This window comes from Nesoenas mayeri (genome assembly GCF_963082525.1).
Source record: "Nesoenas mayeri genome assembly, chromosome: 2".
Lineage (NCBI taxonomy): Eukaryota > Metazoa > Chordata > Aves > Columbiformes > Columbidae > Nesoenas > Nesoenas mayeri.
The window spans coordinates 54,721,848-54,739,846 of NC_137543.1; the positions used below are offsets into that span (position 1 = coordinate 54,721,848).

Consider the following 17,999-nt stretch of genomic DNA (forward strand, 5'->3'; position numbering starts at 1 on the left):
GCCAGTACAATGTAAAAGGATCTTAGTGTGACTGAATATTCATCTCAGTCCAATGTGTTTTGCTGCTGCATGTTTTCAGTTCCACAGCTATTTTGCTTGAGCATCAATGTAAATAAATCACTTCATTAAGATGCCTAGTTAAACTGGTGCTGCCTCTGGATGCAAGGATAATGAAGCTTACTTTCAGTGAAAGCAAGATGCACAGAATACAAGGATACATGTTTACAGAGGTATCTACTCTCCAGTCCCATTTCTAATCTGAGGTTGCCCTGCCATGTCAGGGGTCAGGGTTCTATAATTATTCTGAAGGTCCACTCACTGAGGGCACCTCCTGAGAAGTCAGGCTGAGATTTGGTCCTCTTTGCCTTTAGTAGCTTGTGGTCAGTGATGCACAACGATATAACAGGACATATTAAAAATAAAGCATTTAGCAGTTGAAACAGCATTTAGTGGGGAAAAAAAACCCCACCCACCCACAAAATAGGAAAAATTATATTAGTTTATGTATTTGCAATGTAAAATTGACAAGGTAACCACAGGAAACTGGACTCTGTCAGGCACTCTGGTGCCTCAGATTAATTCTCCCAGACAATTCCCAGCCTTTTGTGAATGTGCTCCTTTTTTCACCTCCCGAATTCTTTTCCCCTCCTGTGCAAAGAAGCCTGGCACTGTCTCTCAGCTATTGTTTGTAGAAAAGTGGCTTATCTTGAACTATACTTTTTCCTTTCATTTTCTTTTTGAATTGAACTGTTCTGTTCATGGGGCAAAGTCAAAACAGGCTACTCATAAATTATTACAGAGCAGTTCCCCTTTCATCACAGGAATAGAACACATTGCAAATTATCAGGGAAAGCTGGAATTCCCATCTATTCTTGAAAGTTATAACCAAAACCAAGTGAGAGTGGCAATATAGTAGGGCAAAACAACTTTTCTGATATCTCTCATCTGGGGCAACATCCATAATATGTAATATTTCCATAATAATTATTATTTCTCAGGAAGAAATACAGCAACTGCCACCTCTCTCACACTCAAACATTATTGAAAAGGAGGGTTGCTTGGACTGAGCAGCAGCTTATTGGCAAATAAACCCCCAACTAAGAGCACAACAGCTTGGTAGGAAAGACCTATAATGTGTGATGGCCTGACACAAATGCTGTCATTAAAATGTAACAATAGTTTATATTTCATAAGTCATCCTTCTAAATCGAAGTCTACCTGAGCCGCTTCATATGGTTTCTGTAGACTGGTTATCTCACACAATCAACAATTACTAACGTTGTACACGGAGGGAGAACGAGGGGACTTACACCCGTGAGTGGGTTTGTTGTTTTCCTTTCCTCGGAATATTTTGTAGACATTCTAAAGGCCTTGGCCCAACGAAGTCTTTCCGGTAGCTCTGCTAGATGTACAGACCGGCAGCACAAGTGCGATCTTTGCCAGAAGGGACATCTCGCCGTGTGACCTGAAAAGCACATCTGGATGCGGGAACCGGGGCGGGGGGGAACTGTGAACAGTAACAGAAGCTGAATCTGTCAAGATATTAAAAACCCCCACCCAACAGCAGCAACAAATCCCTTCGCTGAGTGCCCCGTAGCAGGCCTTTCATCTCCTGCTCACTCGGGGAAGGACCGCACCGCCCTGCCCTGCCGGGAGGGTCCGCCTTCGAGCCCCGGTTTTCCCTGGGGTGCTGGAGCCGGCCCCGCCGCAGCCCGGCCCGCACGGCGCTCTTCCCGGATGGCGCTGCCCGGGGCGGGGCTGAGGAGCTGCTGCTCCTCGCTCACGGAGACTTGTAAATAGAGCTCTGATTTGAATATGGTTGGTTTTGTTGTTTTTTTTTTTTTCACCTCTGCAGCCTTTGTAAAATAAGGAGTACCTGTTGCATACTCATGCGGCAGCATCCGTGTTGCTATTCAGCAGGACAAATCAGTTTTCCCCTCGTTTACCGGGACGAGGAGCCCCCGGCAGAGCGGCCCGGGCCGTTTCAGGTGTCCCAAGTCGCCTGGAAACTGACCTCGACTGGACTTGCCTGAGCCAGCGGCCGGTTTTACCTTGGCCACCCTCACAGCCCGGTACCCTCAGGCTCCAGCAGTCATCCGTGACACCCTGGGGCTTTTGCCTTTCGGGGTAATACCTTGGCCCCACATGAGCGGAGCAGGGGACTCGGAGTTCCCCAGGGTGCTGTCCCATAAAAAACCCCTCGGGACTGCCCTTCCCCGGGACGCGTTGCAGTCACCGCCGTTCAGAAGCAGGTGACTTGAGCCTCCCAAGGATTTAATGAGCTAAGCACCCATTTACCAGCTTCGTTTGACAGATAAGGGAGGCACGGCGGTTTGTCCAAGGTCCGTCTGTGCCCGAGCGGAGGAGTCAGAACTATCCTGGCTGCCGCTGCTCTGCTTTACCCATTAGGCTGTGCCTCTTTCCCACGCTTGAGCCTCTCCTCCCTTTCATTTACTCTCCCCGTGCTTTGCAAATGTAAGGGCTGTAATTTCACATCCCCGTGCTGCAAAAGGATGGGTCCGGGCCTTTTGTAGTTTAACCACACTCAGGAACTTGCCGATTCCCTCGGATACTCGGCCCTGCCTCTGCGTGAACCTGTGTCAGCCTTAAGCACAGAGATAATGCGGTGGCTGTTGTTTCGTTGCTGCGAATGTCTGAAAAGACTGTTTTCATTTAGTCTTAGCTCGGAAAAAAAAAAAATAAAAAAATGAAAAGAGTACACGGGCAACGGTATGCTGCTTATGGCTCGGAAATTAAAATTTCCTCCCAAATGAGGCTTTCTGATAGGAAGCGGCTGGCAGAGGCGCCCCTATAATAAAGCGTGGAGGCAGCTCGAGGAAAGTAGTTTACAGGGAGAGCAGCCTGGCTGGCTGACAGAGGGGGCGGATCCTGCGCACAGGCGGGCAGCGCCGCGCCGGAGCGGCCCCGGCAGCAGTGGGGCTATTTCAGGAGCCGGGCGGAGGCGGTGGCGGCGGCCGGAGCAAGGGCTGGGGGCAGCGGGCAGCGGCGAGTCATGGGGTTAGCGGCGCCGGTGGGCTGAGCGGGGACTTGCGGGTGGAGGCGAAGGCAGCCAGGAAACGCGCTTTTGCCTCGGATTGAGGAGAAAAGGAGGTTTTCGTCGGGCTGCATCACAACTTGAGCTGCATCAAGCTGAGCCAGGCAGAGAGGGGAGCGGGAGAGGAAGGAGAGGGAGGAGGAGGAGACGGCTGCCACCGGGGGATTTGGGCTCGTTTTATTGAAACAAATCAGTGCTCGGGAGAGAGCAGCGGGGAGAGAGAGGAGGAGGAGAAGAAGGAGGAGGAGGAGATGGGGATGGGGGGGCAGGAAGAGGGGGATCGAGAAAGAAAAGTGTGAGGGCTGTGGCTGGGAGAAACAGAAGTGATGAGAGAGCGAGCGGGGAGGCTGGAGGAGGCTGCCCGTCCTGCTGCTGCGCCCCGCGGGGACCGCCGCTCCTGCGGCCACCGGGAGTCCCCGCGGCCGCCGCTGCCGCCCCGCCGCCCCCGGCTCGCACGATGGAGGCGCTGAACGGCCCCGGCCCGGGGCCCGGCGACGCGCTGCGGCCGCCGCCGCCTTCGCCCGGCCACCACCACCCGCACGCCGAGAAGAAGAGGCTGCACCGCGCCCCGTCGCCCGCCAGACCCTTTCTCAAGGACCTCCACCCCCGCGCCGCCGCCGCCAAGCCGCCTCCCGCACCCCCCAAGTCCCCCGGCCTCCCCAGCCGGGCGCCCCCGTCGCCGCACCCGGGTGCCCACCCGCCGGCCGCGGGGCTCCTGGCGGCGCCGGGCCGCTTCTCCCGCCGCCCCGCCGCGCCGGGAGCCAAGGCCGCCGCCGCTGTCACCGCCGCGGGCAGGGCGGGCACCAAGGCCGCCCCCTGCACCAAGCGGGCGGCTCGCGGTCCGGAGCCGGGCCCCGGCGGCCGGGGCGGGGGGCGGCAGCCCGGCAGCGAGGCGACCCCGCCGCCCGGCAAGGGGAGGAAGGGGAAGCGGGTCACCGGGGCAGCCAGCGGCCATGCGGCGGCGACGACGCTGGCCCGCGTCGGCCACACGGACAGCAGCTCCGATCTCTCCGACTGCCCCTCCGAGCCGCTCTCCGACGAGCACCGCTTGGCCCCGGCCGCCAGCAGCGACGGCGAGTCCGGCACCGGCTCCAGCGACCGCGAGCGGGAGCCGCCCGCCGCCCAGTCTGCCGCCGCCGAGCCGCCCCGCACCGGCCCCGGGCGCGGAGTCCCGCCGCCCCCCAGCCCCCGCGGGGATCCGCTGCCCGCGGCCCCGGGCAGGGGGCGAGTCCTGAGCCGCGGGGAGCCGCCGGCAGCGGCCCCGGAGGAGCTGCAGCGGGAGGTGGAGGAGTTGCGCTCGGAGAACGAGTACCTCAAGGTGAGCATCGCCCGCGGAACCCGGCCTTGGCGGGTCCCCGCCTGGGAAGGGGACGGGGGAGGCAGCGGTAGCGGCGCAGCCCCCTGCTCCCCGGGACTGCGGGGTTCGCACTAGGGGTGGCGAGTGGATTCGCGCAGCCTGAATTCCCCCCCGCCCAGCGCCGTCGGAACAAATGCCCAATTTCACCCGAGGGAGAGAAACAGAGGCAGGGAGAGCCACCCGGGAGCCTCGGCGCTGCCCCGAAAAGCGGAACCGTGGCACGGCTTAGGGGCAGATAAGAGACTTAAGCGTGTGGTTACGGTTTTCTGCAAAAGCCCTATTTGTGAAGGCTGGGTGAACGTAGTCCGGTGCAACATGTACTGTGGCAACGTTATGTTTGGTTATCGTAGTGGTAGCTTAGCAATCTCCAACTCTTCCGGAAACACCACAAACACTCCACTGGTTAGCAAGACTTTGCTTTTCAGGAACTGTTTTTTCTCAATATCACCCTTAAAAAAAAGCCAAAACTGCTTCCCTCATTTGACGTGGAAAGGATGACAACGTTATATTGTCTGTTTATTGTATTACTTTATCACTGGAAAGGGAAGCCACTCTTTGTGAAGTACTAATAGAATAACAATAGCAGCAATAAAACGTGTCATTGCATCCTCTTGGAGGTAGAAAAGTACATCTATGTGCATTCATCCTTGGAGAAACAGAGAAGCTAAATTCAGGCATGCTCTGAGCAGGGTTGACCTGCGGGAACTTTTAGTTGGACTTGCACTTACCATCTGATCTTTTGGCACAGCAAAGAGGATACATTCATAAAGATCTATAAATAAGATAAACTGAGATAATCATGTAACCGCAGCTACTGTACCATTTGACTCTGCTGCTAGTGAGAACGATCTTTGTTCCCTGATTTTGTAAACACCCTGTTGCCAAGCAAAATTACTGTGGAAATCCACTGAAGTTTTGTTCAGATGAGGACTAGAGTTGGGTATAACCTTGGAACTGAGGAGGGTAGTAAAGATATAGCCTGGGCTTGCTAACAGGTTTTGGTTGAGGGACAAGAAACAATGTTCATCATAGCAAGAGGTTAACAGCAGGCGTGCTGCAAAGTTCTTTGCTGGGTCTGGTGCTGCTTAATGAACTGGAAAAAGGAACGAACAATGATACAGCAAAATTTTCAGATGACATTAAGGGTTTTTTTTATTAAGCCAAATCCAGCAAAGACCAGACAGAACTTGATTTTAGACTTAATGCCCAAGGAATGAGTGAAAAATGAAGGCAGATGATGGGAAATAAATCTAAATATTGAAAATTTGAAGCACTCAGAAAAAAGACTGACTATGCACTTTTCTGGGTTTAAAATGTGTTGGGTTAACTTGGGAACATCATGAGAACAGGAACAGTGAACATCTCCACTCAGCAGGCAAACTGCAGGCAAAAATTATGTCAGATTTCAGTGAGAACTGACTATAGAATAACAAATATTATAATATTTTATAGACCTGTAGCTGTTACACAGATCAGTGGATGTATCTGAAATACTGTGGGCAGTGCTGGTCATCTAGAAAAGGATGATACAAAACTAGAACAATAAAAATTATTGCCACATAGCAAAGCTTTTATAGCACTCATTGGATGGAAAACTCTGGAGTATGTTTAGGGAAATGTAGTAGTCTATAAAAAATAAGCAGCATGGAGGACCTTTATCAGAGGCTTCCGTTCTACTTGACAGCCCAGAAACAAGAGGAGATGTAATGAAATCAGATTTCATAATAGGAATTGCTTTTAAGAGTAGGTAAACCGGCATTTCGGTCAGAAATCACGGAGGCCAAAAGCCCAGGAGCATTTCTTTGCATTACAGGATTTGCACAATTATAGTACTGAAACTTTACCCCATTATGAAGAATCTGTTGAGCATCCTGTTTCATATTGAAGGTAGTTTGTAACTATGGGAAACAAAATTTTAAAAAAAGGTTTTGTGAATTGTTGAGGACTGATCACCATTTGTCCCACCTTAGGGACTTTCTGACCACAGGACCTGATTGACATTGGCAAGTCCTAGGTAAAGAAATTCCTTCTACATCATTTCAAAATTCTCACACTGTGCAACAGTGCCTTCAGGGCTTTCACCTTGATGTCTTCATCATCTACAGCAATTGTGTCCCAACCTTTCTTTGATTTGGACTATAACCTTTTCAGGCTACAAGTATTTCTGAGACCAGTAGGATAATACAGACTGGTTTCTTGGGGCTCTGTGTCTCAGCTGACTTCCAGTGGAAGCCACGAGCCCAAAGTGTCACCTTTTCTGAGGGTCATGAGTACATGGTCTGTCTGCTCTCCTTGGCCACCTGGGTGCATCAAGTCTTAGCAGTTCTGCTCTGCTCTTGAAATTGTTGGAATCCTCCCAGTGGTGCAAAAGTTATCAGGAGAATTCCCAAACTTCATTTTCCTTTCTAAGGAAACCTGTAAAAACTTTCTGCAAATTAAAACAACAGCACTGCGGGAGTTGTTTACTTGTGGATTTGTTCCTTGTGTTTCTTACAACACAGTTCTCTTGGTATCAGAGCACGCCATGTTCTTTTTTTACTGGAGGGGGCTAAAGGATAGCAGGGAAGCTGTCAGCTGTAAGTAGGCAAATTATTAGATAAATCCCAGAAGAAGCTGTTGATTTCTTGAGTGTGGACATACGCCAAATTTTGTAGCTTTCACCGCTCCTTATCCCTTCCTGCTGGATTAAAGCCCATTTCAGGGAAATCTATCTTTCACATAGGAAGGTCTTTCTCATATCTTTCATGGGTCTGGAATATAGAGCATAGTGTGTATACATATACATACATCATATACATAGACTTAGTGCTAAAGATAACTGGCAATTAAAGGGCTACTAAGAGAAACAAAACAAACACAATTGTTTGTTTTAATTGCTACTCAAGAAGTGCTAGAAGGTCTCCCAGATTGCTCCATGGAAGCCTTTCCAGAGGAAACAGCTGATGCTGCAGACGTTTCAGACTTCATATACTATGAGCCAAATCTCAACCTGGTGTCAAGTTATCACCTTATATATTTTCAGGGACTGTGATTTTACCCTAGGTGAGACTTAGACTCCAGCAGTGGCCAGCTATCTGTGAAGTTCAGCCTGTAAATGAAGTGGTTGAGGCAAAGTGTTTTCACTGTAAAGTGTTTCTTTTACTGCCTCTGTGAAATTTCATCATTAATTTCAGTTTCATGTATTTCTTGCGTAACTTTATTTCAGCTACCTATGGGCAGCACTGTTATACCACGGCAGCATTTTAAAGGAATCACTTATGTATTGAGGTGTACGAGAGAAATTATGTAGTGGTGTCCGGCTTTGTGGGCCAGGAGGTCATCGGTACGTGCTAGTAGAAGATAAAGTTTTAGTTATTGCTAGTCAGTCCTGTTAGTATTAATAATAGCAAAATACGGCCCACACAAGTTGTTATTTTCAGGATTACTTTAGTCTCCAGCAGAGAGAAGTATGATGCACTATGTGAGTCCTGGGAAACTTTGACAGAAGGTCTTTGTGGTATAGATCCCTCTAAAGGATGAGGGATCCCAAGAAAGAGGGCCCAAAATTTAGCAACGGAAAATGTTCTTGCTTTATCTCGGCCAAAGTTTAATACAGACTGCTTTCATGAAATAAATGTGCTCACAAAAACAGCAGTGGTATTTTAGTCATGACACATGCCCTTCTTTCCTTTATGTCCTTCATGGCCACAATGTGAAAGCAGCATCCTGAGTGAAGCATAACACTTCATACAGCCCTTAAAACAAAAAGGGTGCTTGCTCTGCTGTGCTTTACTGGGTCTTCTCTTTGTACATGTGCTGGTGTAAGTTCAACATGCCAGAAATGCTGCTACAGTGTGGACTAGCACTAAGCTGTCTTGGATTTATTAGATAAGCATCTTGTTTATTGTGTTTTGTCTTTTTTCTTTCTACGTTCATTTTTATCTGTTTCATGTGCTGGATATAAATTGAATAAGGGGCCACTCCAGGCCCCTTATTCCAGTCTGATAACATATAGAGGATGTTCGATTTTGTTTAAAATCACAGTGTGTGTCATATGAGGTTACATTGTAATTGTTGGCTCCCTTGAAACTGTAGATCTTTGAGTCCATAGGCTTGAGATGAACTCATGAGGAGTAATAGCACTGTTTCTTTTATTAACCTGCCAGGGAGTTGTGTACGTCAAAGAGTTTTGCAGAGTAAAAATGATGCGAAGTGATGGCACCAATTTTTTTCTGTTTGGTGAGGGTTACGGGGGTTGGCAAAACAAAGCTTGTCCCCCCATCTCTGCTTGATGTGCTGCTTTGCCACCTGGTGACTGCTGGTCCCAAAGAGAACGGAGGTGATAACCCTGCCTGGGGCACAAAACCCACGTGCAGTGGCTCAGCCAGAGGGACAATCATCTGCCAGAGGGAAATGTCTCTTTGGGGAAGAATAGCCCAGCACCAGCTGTGTGCCTGTCAACCCCTGCACAGGCTGGAGGGGATTAGCTGCGTGATGCACCAGGCGATAGTTTCCCTTGGTGGCCCTCAGTGGGTGATATCAGTGTTGCACCAGGCAGGTGACTGCTTGAAGGGCTTCAGTCACCCCAGTCAAGGAAGCGTTTAGAAACAATACTGGGGCCAATGCTTGAATGAAACAGAAAAGCTGCCAGACACTGCTCTTGCTCTTGGATCCTGCCAACTTAAACCAGCCCTGAAGTCAACAGGTGCTCGTGGTCCTACGGTTTTTCAGTTCTCTTCTTGTTTTGTGCATAAGCTTCAAGCAACGTTGGATCAGTGCATAACTGATCAAGTAGTTTGGTTTGAGAGCTAATCAATAATATCAGGGGCCCAGGGACTTTAGGTTCATTAGCATATTTTGCAAGAGGCAAAAATAATGGTTGTTGCTTTCTTCCCAACCAAAAGCCTTTTAGAGCATATTTATCTCTGCTGCATCACTGCTGTAAAGTGATATGGGGGATGTGTTTATTCCTTAGCAGCAGCAGAGTCTCCCACATAAAGACAGTTTGAGATATTTTAAATATGAAAACAGAGATTATGTAAAATCACAGTTCATGAATCTTAGCTTTATCAAGGACTTTCCAGAAGTTCTGGATTCACCAGCACAGTAGCAGCTACCCACTGTAATTTCCACCCCTCCTTCCTTCCTCATTTTCCCCTCATTTCATGTAATGTATAATAATAACCTTCTATTTGGAAAAAAATACTGGCACAATCTATAAGAATGACTTTTGGCTAAATTAATTAATGCTTACACTTTTTACATAGACAATTGAATTTCATCCTTCATTTACATTTGCTTCACAGTTTATTGGTTTTGTATGTTTTTGTCTTCCTATTTTGCAGATGTTTCTAAGTTTGTGTATAACTTCTGGAGACTGATGTGTTCTAATTCAATGGAGCCTAAAGATCTTAAGTTTGGTAATACATGTAATTGTAAATGCATAGTAATGGATTCAGTATCCATATGTCTTTTATGCTATTTTCTGCATGGAATTTCTCCATAATAGCAATTTTCAAAATTTTTTTTTTTTCTTTTTTACTTATGGTTGGGTTCCAGTTTTTAGTCTCTGTTCACACTCTGAATTAAGAGCTTTTTCTGTATTAGCCAGTCATTCAGCTCAGTGAGGGTAGATCAGCAGGCAGACCTAGACGCAGCTGGTGCTGATGCCTCTATCTCTGTCTTTATATGCAATTTAGGGGTCTTATTTTGAACTGTATTTAGTCTGGCCCCTTGAAAGAAACATCCGGATCGTGCATGTGTTTTACAGTTGTCCAGAGGAGTCAAGAGTAATGAAGCACATTTAGTGCACCCTTGGAGTGTAGGTCTCTGTTTTATTTCAGAAGGAATCCAGTTGTTTTGTGCTCTGTGGGCTGTAGGAGTGCACAGTCGTTGAGGCTGATTGGAAAATTTACTTTCAAACCTCATTATGGATTTCAGCCCTACTGGTTGGGTAGACACAGCCCATGAGTTGTGCAAGTATTCCTGGTCGTTTCAATGGGAATGACTCAGTGTAATAGCTGCATGGCCTGACTCTTTTTCTCCCTTTGTTTTTTGTTTTTCAAGAATCCTAAGCAAGGCATATTCCTGTAATTTACCCTTAATTATACTTAAATTAAATCAATAATAAACAAGCATGACATCAGTAAAGGTATTAATGAGATAATGGCTTTTCTCCTGACAGGCAAGTCTTCAATTTGCACAGCGCAGACATGAAATGACACCATCAGTATGTATTTGGGCTACACAGCAATATAAACTGCACACAGGCTTTTTCTCTTTCAGCCAGTTCACCTTGGCTTGGCACACTGACCTGGCAACAAGGAATCCGAATTCACTTGCTTTTGCACTAAGTCTAGGGGGATCCTGCAGAAGGAACAGCTATTTATGTGTGTCCCTGTGTTTATACAGCCACTGCATGAATCTCAGATGAGTGATCCCTATTAGACCCCAAGTGGCTGGCCTTAGAAAGTCATTTGGGCCAAGTACTGAAACCATATGTGGTTAGACTCAGGGACAACTTGGATGTCTATTGCAAATTTGGAAAGAGCTGCCAGTTAAGAAGTTTTGGGTTTTTTTTTTTGTTTTTCCTGTACTTCCATTTGTTCTAAAGACCAGGATGACATCTGGAAAGCAAAGCAGTTTAGCTTTTTCCTAAACAATATTATTTCTTCCAGGACTCTCTGCCTGATGCTGTTCTTACTGAAGGTAATAACATAATTACCATGAAATTAAAAGGGGTCAAGAGGAGGCTCTCATCCCCTACAGGAATATACAGCAAAGTGAAGCTTCTTATGCTGACACTTAACCTTCAAATTTCGGTTGCCACTTTAGGATCCTGGAGTAGGTCCTCCCTGTTTAAGAAAGGGAGCAAGCTCTCCATTTTTTTAGGTGCACAAAGGATGGCTGCTTTCTTACTTGTTAGTTTTAATTACTCTTAAGTGCCTATTTTGATCTTTTCTTTTTTTCAGTTTTACAATATTAAAGTCCATGGAATAAAACTCAGCACCTCTTGAGAAAAGAGTTCTAATTCTCACTTTCAATAATAGTAATAAGAACAATACATTTTAATGAGGTTGGGAATTAGGTTTATGTAGTATTTCCAACTGCCTCAGAGCCAAAGCATCTTTTTTTGCAAACTACTGAGTTTGGGATTTTCAAGGTTCTGGCTTTGCTGCTTTCACCTTTGATTTTTCTAATGACTGACATATTTTCCTCCAAAGTGGTAGGATTACCACTTTAGTAAGTAGGACCATCATAGTTTCAGTTGTAATTTCCACTTCCCTGGGTCTCTAACGTAGCTTCTTTTGTTTGCTGTGCACACATCAGTTTAGAAGGAGTGTTTAAGCTGTCCTGGTTTTGTAGGTGTGATTGTAACAGCTATGAGTTGAGAGATGCTAACACAAGGTTTCAGTGTCTATGGCAGAATCACAAGTACCTACCAAGGAGAAGAAGCTGTTAGAAGCTGGAAGCATCTACACCCTTGCCACTGGTTTTATGGCCTGTGTCGAGAGCAAGATTATGTCTTTAGTGTAAACTGTCCTATTTGGGTTTTTCCTCCCTTTTGGACAGACTTTGTAGGTCCGAGACCCAGGCATTGCAGTAATACAGCAGAAAGTGGGCTGGTGCTGTGTACAGCCCATACAGAGAGGTTTCTGCTCCTTCTCCTGTCAAAATTGTTTGTGCTGTCACTGTGTTTGCATGTATGTTACTGTGTTTAAAAGCTCATCCAAAGGATGCTATATTCCTAAATACAAGGGGTCAGGACAAAGTCTGTTTTTTTATATGAAAGTTTTGGGAGTAGAAAAGAAATTAAGTGTGGAAAAGAAGTTCAATTCAGTAAAAACAAAACTGACACTTTCAAAGTACAGGTTTCTTGATGCTATCCCATATTTTAGTTTATCTGTAAAATTACACTACAGAAAAGCGAACTGTGAATTTCTAACCAAAATCAGACGCAAGAATAAAAAAAAAAAACCACAGACTTGCAAGGTTAGAGTTGTGATATTAAGGGAGATGAAGAAAACTTCAGTTTTCCTGGAAGTAAAAGACAGGCCCATCCACTGAAATACAGCTCATGCTAATGCTCGCAGCTCTTCAGGGCATGTCTTTGGTGGGAGGAAAGACATTGGATTCAAGTCTCCAATGGAGACACAGTGACTCTTAAGGCTGGGGCAGCTCCCCATGCCCGCTGTGAGGATTTGCAAATATTCAGTTTCAATGGGATGATTCTTTTAGGGACTTGGTTGTTTAAAATGATGTGAGTTTCACTTTCCAAATTTGGTTCTAATAAATGTCTTGAGGTCAAATATTGTGGATTATTTGTCTTTAGAAGCTGACTAGATTTAGTAATTCAAAAACCTGATACAGATAAGAAGCAAGTTTAAAAGATGAGCAATGACATTATAATTGCTCTTTGCAGGCCACTTAGTACATAAAAGCCATTGCTTAGTTCTTGAAGTATAAACATCAGATTGTAAACTAGATCCCATTAATTTAGTGATGACAGATGTTTTCCTTTATTGTGGATTTGTTTTTCAAAATTCTCAGTTTACAACCAAACTATTAATCTAACTTAACATTAGCATTCTGAAGATGAAATTAAAAAGTTAATCGAGCTTAAATCTAGTTGAGGTAGATTCATCTCCTGAGTGTGCAGACAGCCCTAAGCAATAACTCTGGTCCTGTTCATTCCAGAGGGCTATATTAGCTCTGACAGGTAAAGAGTGTAGTTTTAGTGTGATTACTTTAGCCAAAATATCTAGTTATATACAGGTAATGCAAAATTATATTCCTTTTCTTAGGTTCAAAAGCCACAGCTCCTCTCTACCCATTTTCGAAGACCTTGACTGTTTTTTTTCTGCATGTCTATCTTTACTGGGTAAACTTTTACTTTACCTCTTGGAAGCCTCTATAAATGTGAATCATACTGAGAATGTGTGTACATTACAAAGAAAAACAGGCCTCCTCCCCAGTTCACTCAAGCATATATTGTTATATTTTCCTTTTAAAAAAATATCAGTCACTCATCAGACCTTCACTAGTGTGTTAGCTCTAAACTGGCCTGAGTATTTGGCCGTACCCTGAGAAGGGGTAGGTGCAGCCTGGACTGTGAATTGTTTTGGAAGAATTCTGCTGGATTTGGTCTGTAGAGCTCGTTTGCTTCATTGCAGTCTGCTGTTTGTGGTTAATTAATGTATTTGCAACTTCTGAGGATGTCATTGCTGCAAGGGTAACTTCTGTTACTGTACTTGCTCTGTTCCTTTTCAGACAGTGTATGGCTCGAGTGTGATCCAGCTCACTGGGCAATAACCCTTTTGCTCCTCCATCCTCACAAATATCCTGCTCCTGCAGCTGTCCCAGGGAGAATGTGGGGCAGGATGCCCCTATAGCAGGAATCTGAATATATTAAGAATGTATAGTGCTATAGTGGGATTGTGAGAAAATCTGACTGTCCTTTATGAGCATCTGGGGAGAACTGTGTAGAGCCCTTGGAGGACCACACTGATGAAAAAAAAGCCTTGCTGCTGAGCCCAGAATGGTCATTTTAGAGATAATAAGTCTTGCTCTTACCTAAAATTAGACTTATGTGGTTTCAGCTAACTGAAGTTAAACACCACTGTCTAAATACTGGAGTTTTTATATGTGGATAAGATTTTAGTAAGAGTAACGCTATAATTCAAAAGTAACTGTAACGGTGAGGCTAAAGAAGTTCAACACATCTTCCCTTGGTCAGGACTGTGCTCAGAGGCAAGATCTGTCCCTCATTTCTTACTGAAGCTCAAGTGGAGCAAGATAAATACGGGCAGAAACATGACCAGCCATCCAGTTAGACCATGGGAAGGGGCAATGGTTGAGAGGGCTATCAAGGGGGATGTAGGTGGACATGTTCATGGAGGGAGTGGACAGGGATAGTCCAGGCTGGGGGGGGAGGACTTTGTCAAGGGAGCTAACACCATAGCATTGTCTTCTCCACCCGACACAAGTGCGACATACTCTGCAGCCATCCTTGGTATTTCAAAAGTCTGTTACAAATCTGAAGTGAGGTGACAGTGCAGCTAGCCCTGGTGCAAGTTCTGCTTGAATCTTATTTATGTTTTGCACAGAAAATTTGGTCTGTGTAATATCAAACTCAATTTTAAAGAAAACAATTTAAAAATTAATAGTTCATTTTAAATGTACTCCTCCTGGCTTTCTTTACTGACTTTTTTTTTTTTTTCAACTTTGTTCAAAGTTACTAGAGTCATAGTTTTCCTCTCACACAGTAGTTTAATGGCTTGTACCCCTGAGCTTGGAAGACCTTTATAAGAGTTTTATCTCTGGAGCTTCAGTCATGCACAGATTAAACAAAAGGGAATGATAGAGCTTATCCTGTTCAGCCGTAAATCTTTAAATCTGACTTTAGAGCGCATGTACCACTCATGGTATGATGTGGAACTGGGACAGTTCATGATTCCCAGAAAAGAATGACCAGGTAATTCCCATGGGCACAGGTTTTATATTGTCCCTGAGGCCCTGTTATGGAAATGTGCGTGCACACAGCTGAAACCCACTTTCCCTCACATCCAGCCATCTGTCATTAAGGATGTACATGGTGCTAGGCTCAGATGAGACAGCATTTTCCCATGGAGCAATTCGGTATTTGGCATAAAGATTCAGTAAAACTTTCAAGGGACAATTTTATTTTTAGGAAGTTCTCATTGTTAAAAAGGCACATAACACAAAGGTGTTGAGATACTTGGTTGAGGAGGTTTACAGTAGTCTGAACAAAGCAAGGGGTCAGGTCAGATAATGGCAAAGTATTATATACTTCTTGTTTTAATTAGGGATGGTGAAAGGAAGGTGTTACTAGTTTCAGGAGACAGACAAGCATCTGGTCTGTTTTTAATTATTGAAGCAATTGTAAGAAATATAACAAGTATTCATTGATTTAGTTCAGCATAATTACTCAATGTTGGGATAAAACTTCTGTTCCTATGACTTCTGGAGCTCCATGTTTCAATTCGTATCACTTCATTAATATGGTATCCTAGTGAGCATGTTTCCTATTTTGCTCCCATGGGGGAGATTCGAGGTATGATGGAGCACTGTTTTGACTTCTCACAGGATGAGCTGGATGAACTTCGGGCTGAAATGGAAGAGATGCGTGACAGCTATTTAGAAGAAGATGTTTACCAGCTGCAGGAGCTCCGTCGAGAGCTGGACCGGGCAAACAAGAATTGCCGTATTCTGCAATATCGTCTCAGGAAAGCAGAACAGAAAAGCTTGAAAGTTGCACAAACAGGCCATGTGGATGGAGAGCTCATTAGGAGCCTGGAACAAGATTTAAAGGTGGGTGAGAGATTTATATCCACAGCAAAAGAGAGGAAATGGGGATTCAGCTCCCTGCAATGGAAGGCAGGGTGCCACACGAAACAGGCAGTAGTTATCCAAACGTCAGGACCAATTTCCTTCTTCTGTTGTAGAGAACAAATATTCAGCTTATCATCATAAAAAGATGTTTTAGTGACTAAAAAAGCATGTGCTTACATTCAAAATGAAATAAATGCAGTCAAGTTGCATTTGTGCGTTTGAAAGATTTAAAGGATTTTGTTTTACTGGTTTTACAGAAAACCTTAGCTTTGCAAAATTGTATAAACAAAACCTGATGTGCTTTTCCCAAGTCATGTAATTTCCTTCCTTTTCACTTCTTGCTTATGCCAAATAACTGGAAAAAATCTAGTCAAAGTTGCATGTCACAGAATCACAGAATGTCAGGGATTGGAAGGGACCTCAAAAGATCATCTAGTCCAATCCCCTCAGTCCTAGTGCCTAATAAGTTAATCATAACAGGAGCAGGCTGTTATAATATTTAGACACTCAAAAGAGACAATCAAAATGCTATGCCCATAAAAACACAGATTTCTGTAAAAATTGTGTTCATGCCAAAACTTGTATGTTTTTCAGAAATGTTTCCATCAAGACTAAGCTTTGTATAGGCATGGTGCTTATCTAGCTTTACTTGTCTTTCTTAATATTGCTGTTTTGTAGCTGTTTTGAAAATATCTTTTCTAGAGAGGGACTGCTTACCACTAGAATTATTAAGCATTTTGTACTTCAAAATGCAAAACAGAAAACCTTCTGAAACTGGAATAATTGGTTCCCAGAAGTGGAAATGACAGTGACATATCAAGCCATCAAACTTCTCAAAATGTCAGACCTTATTTTCTCTTTTATGATAGAAAATAAATGATAACTGTATCATGATAGAAATGATACATTACTCAGTAAAAATCTTGTACAAAGATTTGAGTGAAAGAAATATTGAGGTCTTTTTTTTTAGGTTGTTCGCTTTGTTTTTGCTGACTTGTGATTCAGTAATCCATCATTTTGCATGATGAATCACCTTTCCAAATGTTTTTGGAGTAAATATTCCAGCTAGTTAGGCTGGCCTCAGAAAACCTAAGATACCATATACTTCTGTGCTTTCATGTCACTGTTGTCTAGTTGTGATTGCTGCTGGAGCAGCAAGTTCAGGTGGATGAGACTGCTGTACGGATGCAGCTTTGATCGATGACCTGTCAATTTTACAGCACAATTCCTCATCTTCTTTTTTATCAACATGACATACTGGGACTTTGATGTGCAGGTTTGGTATCTGCTTGTTTCTTCCTGCTGTTCATTACACTGCCTTAGCTTAATGTGGAGAAAGAGCTGGAAATGGGTAATCGAATGTATTTTCATCTTGGATTTCTGTATTAGAAATGAATATTCATTTTGGTACTTGAAAGGCTTGGAGTCTTTCATCAACAGTCTCATAACTGAATTTAAAATCTCTGAGCTGTCTAGGGCTGTAATGTGCTTCCTGCTGTAGGAGAAATACTGTAGCTGTTGCTCCTCAGGGATCCTCTTCATGCATTTGTGCTCTTCTGACCAGGTAGCCAAAGATGTTTCTGTCAGACTGCACCATGAGCTGGAAAGTGTGGAGGAGAAACGTGTTAAAGCAGAAGATGAAAATGAAATCCTTCGGCAGCAAATCATCGAGGTGGAAGTATCCAAGCAGACACTGCAAAATGAGCTGGACAAGTTAAAAGAGGTAAGCGATGGTCAGGAAAGCCATACAGAGCGGTGTTTCTGGGTTAGATGGGAAATTTGACACACGAGCATCTTAGGCTAATTGTTGGATGAAATCCTTGCTGATATTGCTTGTACAATTGCCAAAAATGTCTCCTTTGTTATATGTCCTGAGTGTGTTGGTAATTTAGAAGCAACAGAGAGGTAGGTGAGTGATGCTGGGGCTTTTATCCAGGGCTTCTCACAGGGCTTCTGTCCCATCTTAAACTGGCTCCTCAAAGACTCTGTTCCTACCAGAACTAAACGATCTTGGATTTGATGCCAGCTGGCTCTGACTCTCCCTTACACAGATGTATCTTCCACCTATTTGAGAGTCAAATGAGGGGTGCATGACTCACCTCTGAGAGGGTGCTTCAGATAGGCATGCCTCTGGTTTGGCTGGTGCTCTTCAGTGGTGACAGTGGGAGCCACTGGCATGAATTAGGCAGCAGGAATGTGGTCTGTAATGGATAAATGACATGGCACTTTGGGCACAGAAACGCTGTCTGCTGAGAA

General features: G+C 44.7%; 1 protein-coding gene across 1 annotated transcript in view; it reads left to right on the plus strand.

Moving 5' to 3' along the window:
• Positions 1-3,512: 3,512 nt before the first annotated feature.
• MTCL1 (microtubule crosslinking factor 1) overlaps positions 3,513-17,999 on the plus strand; it is a gene marked incomplete at both ends in the record, with an annotated part of 106,616 nt that continues 92,129 nt past the window's right edge. The window contains 3 exons of the mRNA XM_080339510.1: positions 3,513-4,373; positions 15,498-15,722; positions 17,308-17,466. Coding sequence (XP_080195636.1) covers positions 3,513-4,373; positions 15,498-15,722; positions 17,308-17,466 — 1,245 coding nt within the window. The remainder of the gene's footprint in view (positions 4,374-15,497; positions 15,723-17,307; positions 17,467-17,999) is intronic.